The 8845-nt window shown below is 31.8% G+C and overlaps 1 protein-coding gene across 1 annotated transcript; it reads left to right on the forward strand.

Annotated features, from left to right (window-relative positions):
* Positions 1 to 1590: 1590 nt before the first annotated feature.
* Positions 1591 to 5826, forward strand: LOC139499110 (uncharacterized). Its single transcript, XM_071287795.1, has 2 exons — positions 1591 to 1731; positions 2557 to 5826. The coding sequence occupies exon 2, from the start codon at positions 2561 to 2563 to the stop codon at positions 3485 to 3487; it is 927 nt and encodes a 308-aa protein (XP_071143896.1). The 5' UTR covers positions 1591 to 1731; positions 2557 to 2560; the 3' UTR covers positions 3488 to 5826.
* The last annotated feature ends 3019 nt before the right edge of the window (positions 5827 to 8845 follow it).

Consider the following 8845-nt stretch of genomic DNA (forward strand, 5'->3'; position numbering starts at 1 on the left):
AATTTTAATAGAAATGTTTAATCAAATTTTAAACAATAGATAAGTACTAAAAATCATTGCATTTTACATGTCCAGTCCAAATACATTTTTTTTTAATTTTAAACAACATATTTTCACATTTTAATTTAGTTTGTGCTAATTAGATACATTTTCATGTCTGATTTATCTTTTATCATATATATTTCCCTACAGCTATACTCAATTGTTAATTGCAATAAAAACAAACCTTAATTAGTCTCCTACCTGTCAATTCAAAGTTGAAAAAAAAATCACAAAAATTAACAAAAGATTATAATTTAGTGTTAAAGAAAAGTATTACTTAAATATATATAACAGTTATTATCAAATATTAATATGAAGATCATTAAAGTAATAGTAAAAGTTCAATGATAAGTTAATATTGATATTAAAAGACCTCCGAACAAAAAGGGGTGTTTAGATCCCCCAGCCCGAAAGGCGAGGGGATTTGAAGAGCCCTTTTTGTGAGGAGGTCTTTTAATTTCAATATTAACTTAATCATTGAACTTTTACTGACTTACAATCCGTCAAAAAATTAAGAAAAGTACATAAAAAGCACTTGCAGAAACCTAATTCCCCTGAACTGGACGAGTCTAAATATGTTAAACTGAAATGATAGTTAAACAGTACTCAGACTGATATGTACAATTAACAGTTACCAACTTGACATGAAAACAGACCGATTTAATCATGTTAATGGAATAACATCATATAGTAATTTATTTATGTAAAAAAAAAAAATAGCATCGAAATAACACCAAAATTAACATTTGTTGTAAATAAAAGATTTTTTGGCTGGAATTTCCGATAATTTGGATTTTATTAATGCCATGTGTGTAGAAGGCATTTCTTTGTTTAAGTTTATCAACATGAGGTCAAGGACTACATCATGTTCAATGCATGATCATCTAATTACATTATCTGATTGGTCAGTTCTTAAAATCGGTAATTAATATCAAATTTCTACATGTGCTTGGACATGCGGTCATTCGCCTTTGTTTTGGGAGAAAGAAAAGATCGTTTTGAATTTATCTGAAAAACCGAATAAACTGTAGAAAGGCATTCATCGAAGAATCCACAGATTAGAAGGTAAATGCGAACCTTAACTATTATTTTATATATTTTTAATAACTTAATTTTTAATTTATTATTATTTATTTTTGAATTGTTTGTTGCTTTTGAACCATGGTCCGGCGTGCCTTAATTTTTGGTAATTCTTAACTTCGTTGTTTAGAAACTTTTACTCATGAAATCTGTGATCGAGGTTGGTTAAATTTAGGTTTAGATGGAACCTACATCCAGGTGGAATTTTTTGGTTTGGGGGAGGGACTCTTCGCCCCGGTAATAAATGTGTTCAAAAGCAACAATATATGCATATAATTGAAGAATATATGCCACATTCGGTTTTTCTTCAGGTTGGAGGCAACGATTTGTCCTCTGAAAATAAGCCCGTGAAAATAGCAAGAGATATCAGTGTTTTTGCCGATTACATAATAAATTGCTATCATGTTAACCACGTGGTTATTGGTCAACTTCTCCCGAGGTATTCCGAAAGACCGGAAGCTTATTATAACAACAAGGTTTACATTGTAAACAAAGAACTTAGTCATTTAGTAAAAGAAAGAGACAATGCGACTTTCTGGCATCATAGGGGGTTGTGGAAGAACTACCCAGATTTATTATTAAAAGACAAAGTTCATCTTAATGATGAAGGTATGGAAATATACGCTAGAAGTGTCCGTGCTGCTGTTGGTAGCCTTTCACAAACATGTAATGTCGAGCAAACATGCGTTGCAAATTACCGTTTATGATTGTTATAAACTTATTGTCCCTATTTGGACATATGAAGAAAAGAAGCATACACTACACTTATGTAGTTATCTATGAATTATTTGCATATTATTACTCCATCACCTTTTGTAACGATTTATAATCTAAATTATCTCTGAGTGGTTGTGCTTAGTATGCACGTTGTTGTGCTTATATGCACGTGGTTGTGCTTATATGCACATGGTTGTGCTTATACGCACATGGTTGTGACACTGGTGACATGAAAGATGTCTTATTTGTAAATAATTATGGTTGGTTACATCATTTATATCAGAGTTATATAATATAATATGTCTCTTTTTATATTTAAATATTGATTATCCATAATCATGGTTTATATACTTTTATTTTAGTATATTATTAGGTTAATTATTTAATCAGAGAATAAATCATGTCTTTCCCTATAATGGTTGTGTCACAATAGGGATCGATTTTGGTACTATTAAAGAATTTTATTCATATTGGTTGGTTTTATAAAATTGGTTTTGGAGTAATAATTAGCATACATGTATCATAGTCAAACTTAACTTTTAAGATGAGTACATTTTGCTAGATATATCATCATATCAACTATGTCAATTTTATTGACAAGCATTTTGGTTTAAAAATTATACTTATTTACATTTGTAGTAACATTCTTAAAGTTCTGTGATATACAGGATTTCTATTTTATTATTTTTTTTGATTTTTTGTTTTATGTTTTTATAGCAAAATGCCAAAGCAGAAGAGCCGAACAAGAAGAAAGGCTGCTCCTCAAAGCATTGAAGAAGATGTTCCAAATTTAGTGGAGGAACAAAGTGAAATACCACCACTATACAGGCCACCAGTGCGGAGACGCAAGACCAGACGAGCTGTTCCTGAAACAATTACTGAACAGCCGTCTGTTCCAACAGCAAATGACATTGCTGATGCTTTATTCCGAAAGTTTGAAAGTTCCGGCGTGCAACTGGTAAAAGACAATACAGCAGTTCCAATTAATGACTTAACTGGTATGTTGTCGTCATCATCCACACAACCAGAAAATTCATCAAATAATGACTCTCAGGGACAAATGTTAGCTGCCTTCAAACCGCCATTGTCTTCAGACCCTAATATTAACACGTCTTCTGATGGTGAGCTGTTAAACTCTAACTCGTATGCCGAGAATCCTTATGCTTGTGACATGTTGAGACATTCTATACCTTTATACTATCATGTCAGCAGTAAGGTTAAATCTGATGTTTGGTGTGATAATTATGTAAATTTTGCTTTATTAATACCTTCTAACATTGATGATACATGTAATGAATCAACATTATTTGAGAATTTGAATATAACAATTTCAAATAGGAAGTCTAACAAAGAGCTTTTGTTCATTCACCAATGGACAAATGCTTTTGACATATTTATGTCTATATATCTTGAAAAGAATTTGAGGTCGGCTAGAGCATTGATTAAATATGGTTTTAATGTACGGTCATTATGCAAGTCCTTGGGTTTCCAAGCCGCTAAAGTATATGATGAGAAATTTAGAAAGATAAGAAAAATTTTAGGGTTACAATGGAATCAAATCAATGATGAACTTTGGCGATCTGCTGCTTTATATGAAAGACAATCTGATTTTTCAGGTCAAAATAAGAAGTCGTATGCTAAAACGTAATTTTCAATAAAACTGTACCATAACTTAAGATCTAATCTTGCATCAGAATTCAGATTGATTCTATAATGAGGAGATGTATGACCTATAGTCAGATCAAAAAGCCTACGTAAAAAGGCTCTCCCAGGTATGATAACTCCACATGCAAAATTTAAAAGACCCAATAAGGATTGCAATTCTCTGAGTGAGATACTGCGTTTACATTTGTATTTACTTAATAATTGCAAAATTTTTTCTATTTTCTCCATAGGTAATCGAGCTACCATCTGAGTAGAATCAATTTCAATACCGTAGATAGTTATGCAAGTAGTAGGGAGTTGTGTTTTTTCTGATTTGATGGGTACCCCCAATTTATCAGCAAGACAAAGAAAAGTTTGTAATGCACTATAACATTCATTTGAGCCAGCTTTTCCGACAAAGAAAAAATCATCTAACAGGTGTGATACCCCATATATTTGAAATTTAGCATTTAAATTGGTTAAGGCTTTACCAAAAGTAATAGTAGGCATTTATAATCAAGTTTTGTTAAAAGCTATGATGTCTACAGCTTATTTTTGTTTCTTAAGGATTGGAGAAATTGCAGTTAAAACTGAGTCTGAAATCTATAGAGTAATTCAAAGGGAAGATATAAAGTTTGAAAGAGTAAATGGTCATGTGAGCATTATGACAATTACTATGAAGTTCTACAAACATAGTAATATACAGAGTAAGACATTATCAATAGCTAGACGTCCTGAAAATTATTTATGTCCTGTTAAAGCTATTGAGGAATATCTAAGGTTACAAAATTGTCCACATGGTCCTTTATTTCGATTTAAATGTGGAAAACCTGTTTCGGGTTTTTATTTCAATTCTTCACTAAAAAGTTTGCTTAATTTCGTAGGATTAGACACTAATTTTTATAAAGGCCACAGTTTCCGAATTGGAGCTGCGACATCTGCAGCTGCCAGAGGTGTGCCGTTAGCCTTGATCCAAAGCATGGGTAGATGGAAGTCGAACGCTTTTCAACATTATATTCAACTTGATAATTTTCACACTTAGATTTAATATAATCTCAGTCGCTTATTAAGTACTTTGGTAGAGGTCAACATGGCTTGCTTTACCTTATTGTGATTTTTTGTATTTACTTTTAGAGAGGTCAACATGGTTTGCTCTGCAAATTTAAGTTTTTTTTTATTTCAGTCATTTACTATATGTAATGGTATTTATTGGGTTGGTAGAGGTCAACATGGCTTGCTTTACCTTTCCTTACAAGTTTAATTATCAATGATTATTTTGTATACTTATATATCATTTCTTTTTTGTTTTGTTTTGTTTATAATATGTGTTATTATTTTTGTAGAGGTCAACATGGTTTGCTCTACACTTTTACTGAAATGCTAAAGTTAAAAAGAGTATATTTTATTCAATTTTGGGTGTTTTTTATTGAGGTCAACATGGCTTGCTCAATTTTCTAATTCTGGAGTTCCTAAGTTGAATACAGAGTCATCGGTTGGGGATCCCTCTTGGGATTTGTGGCACTTTTTCAACCCCACCTTTGCTTATTTAAGTCATTGTCATTTATGCAGTACTATTATAATTGTTAAGATGTAAGTTGCATTTAAAAATTAATTTCTGGATAAATGACATTTTACTCAACTTGTATTTTATTAACAGCAAACATAGCTCAGACTCTTTGATCTTGGTCATTTATACAAGGTTTTCTCGTTGTTATCTGTGTCAAGGAATATTAGCTGACAAAATAACATTTATTGTAAATAAAAGATTTTTTGGCTGGAATTTCCGATAATATTGATTTTATTAATGCCATGTGTGTAGAAGGCATTTCTTTGTTTAAGTATATCAACATGAGGTCAAGGACTCAACATGAGGTCAAGGACTACATCATGTTCAATGCATGATCATCTAATTACATTATCTGATTGGTCAGTTCTTAAAATCGGTAATTAATATCAAATTTCTACATGTGCTTGGAAATGCGGTCATTCGCCTTTGTTTTGGGAGAAAGAAAAGATCGTTTTGAATTTATCTGAAAACCCTCCCATTTCCCTCCCTTTTAAGTGTTATTATATAGGACATTTATTTTTTTCTTTAAACATGAATTAATTACAATATTCATGTATACTTGTTTATATAATTTGTATATACATATGTTGGTGAGTTAATTTTTCAACTCACTTTTATTTTTGTCATTTTTATGATGTTTATTTTGTTACGGTGTGGCACTTTTTCAACCCCACCTTTGCTTATTAAAGTCATTGTCATTTATGCAGTACTATTATAATTGTTAAGATGTAAGTTGCATTTTAAATTAATTTCTGAATAAATGACATTTTACTCAACTTGTATTTTATTAACAGCAAACATAGCTCAGACTCTTTGATCTTGGTCATTTATACAAGGTTTTCTCGTTGTTATCTGTGTCAAGGAACATTAGCTGACAAAATATAGTTTTACAAAATTAGGAGTTAAATTTATATTTTTTTAGCCAACTTTTCAAAATAACGATTTCTTATTTAATAAATCAGGCAATCAAAACCCTCATACAGACCTCATTTATAACTGACCAATGAATATATGCCCAAAAACTTCATGCTATATATACTTGATGTTTTTGATCTGTCAGTAATCATGAAAAAGAATCGTAAAGATCAGACCTTAGAAAATAGTAAGTAAACTCTTCCAACAATTAGCTTTTTAAACAGCTTGTTTAAGAACTTCTAATCGGACAGTCTTAGATGCATAATGTCCTTCACAATATTCATCCGGTAAATGTTCCTTTAGTTTCTGATTTGGTAATTTTCCTACATTAAGATACATGCGAATGCAAAATAAATAGTTTTGTCTATTCAGTCCAATTAATTAATAGATCTTGCTTTATTTGTGTGTTTTTTTTTAAATAAGAACTATGCATGCAAACTTCAATGAATAAAAAAGTATTAAACTAGGTTTCACTGTCCCGATCAAAACGTGTTAGGTGAGATATATTCGCAAGTTCAATATATATTATATGAAAACAAACACTTTCATTTAGTGGTCCGTTATTCCCTTTTCATGTCTAAATGAAGCAAAAACACCTGAAAAAAACTTTTAACTTTCTTAGTTTTATCCTTGCCTGACAAAAAAAATCCTATGTTATAAATCGTATTTAAACATTAGATAAGAACAATATATATATATAGTAAAAAAAATATTTAAAACTTTTGAATAAGCAGTCAGTTATGTAATAAACTGAAGAGCCCCCCCCCCCTCTAAAAAAAAAAGAAAAGAAAAAGAAAACAACATAAAAATTTGAATGGAAATTGTAATTATAGCATTTTACAAGATCGTGTCTTTGTGTGCTAAGTACTGTAACAGAGAAATTAATTAAATTGATTGATTGTTGTTTGCTTTATGTCCAATAGCAAATATTTCATGCCTGTTAATGACTATAACACATAAATTTCAAATACAATAGGTACATGTAGGCCGTACAAAAGGAGGTCGACAGTGAGGTTGGAAGTGAAACTTTAAAATACCACTAGAAAATGAGGGTATATTGAATAAGGACAGAAATTAACACTTGAAACAGCAGGCAATATTTGGACCACTCAAATAATAGGTGCAAGAGTTTTTAATTTGATCAATAAATTCTACCGTGAAGTCGATCATCCATGTTTACGTGTAGTTTACAATATCATTTCACGCATCCAATGTAGGTTAGATACTTTTAGCTCGCTTTAGTAACTGTGAGAATTCTGTGAAACTGTATTGTGTATTGTACTTTAGTTTTTGGTATTATATTCTGTACTACAGATCACTACCGCTCTCCTGGTTGGTCTCGTATGGGGGCGTTCGCCTCGAGAGCGGGAGATAATTAAATTTGTCAAAAAAAGACATTAATTAAATTGGTATTCTATTTTAACCCTTAACACGTGGCATCATAGAGTAAGAGCACAGACTGGCCGGCTCAGAGTCGGAAATGTGTCCGGGTCAGGTGATTTTTCTTCCTGCGAACTAATATCTTGCAAACTTACACGATGAAAAAAACTGACTCAGCGTGTTTTTTCAGCACTTTGAATCAAACAAATTTTTGAAATTGTAAATCAAGGTATTTGCTGGGCGTTTTTTCCTAATCCTATTTTGGACCCCCTGATTATAAGAGGGCGTATCTAATTAGTCATGCCCGATTACTTTTAATTGAATTGAACCTGAACTTAAAGACCTACATCGGGTAAATAAGTTCGAGGTACAATAAGTAGACAATAGAAATCCTTTGTGAAATAAGATCGTCCCAGGTATCTTAGAAAATAAATTTGTGTTGAATAACAATGAAAAATGCACGAGCAGGTTTGTAATGATGAATATAATATGTACAATATCTTTTACTAAGACAAAAGGTATATAATTGTATTATATGTCTCTGCTAATTAGGCTTATGATGACATTTCAATACTGTAACAGTTTATTTTTTTACTGAAGAAGACATGCTTAAAGTAAACCAAACCATTTAAGCATGTTAAATATTTATCAAATATAAATAACAAAGAGGTTCATTAAATGCCCAAAAACACAATTTTTGATTTTTTTCATTGTAATTAGAACGTAATCAAAAAGTAATCAGGATTACAGGGTACTTTGAAAAGTAATTGATTAAATTAAATTACATGTAATCAGATTTTTAGCTGATTAATGATAACAGTGATTACTTGATAATTTGTAATCAATTACAGCTGATTAACGATTACAATTACAATTACCCCAAGTCTGTTACCCACACCACACCCTCCTATATCTGTATATACCCAACCATACCCTCCTAAATCTGTATATACCTAACCATACCCTCCCATATCTGTATACCCACACTACACCCTCATATATCTGTATACCCAACCATACCCTCCTATATCTGTATACCCACACCACAACCTTCTATAATTATCTGTATATACCCAACCATACCCTCCTTTATCTGTATACCCAATCCACACTCTCCTATATCTGTAAACCCCCTACACAACCTTCTATATCTGTATACCCCATCCACACCATACTATATCTGTATACCTCATCCACTCTCCTATATCTGTATAGCCCATACACACCCTCCTATATCTGTATACCCCCTCCACACCTACCTATATCTGTAAATACCCACCCTAACCCTCCTATATGTGTATACCCAACCCACCCTCTCCAATATCTGTATACTCTATCCACACCCTCCTATATCTGTATACCCCATCAGCACCCTTCTTTATCTGTATATCCCATCCACAATCTCATATATCTGTATATCCACTGATGATCCACCCTCTCTATATCTGTAAAACCCATCCACACCCTCTTATATCTGTATACCCCATCCACACCTTCCCA

This window comes from Mytilus edulis, chromosome 12 (assembly GCF_963676685.1).
Source record: "Mytilus edulis chromosome 12, xbMytEdul2.2, whole genome shotgun sequence".
Lineage (NCBI taxonomy): Eukaryota > Metazoa > Mollusca > Bivalvia > Mytilida > Mytilidae > Mytilus > Mytilus edulis.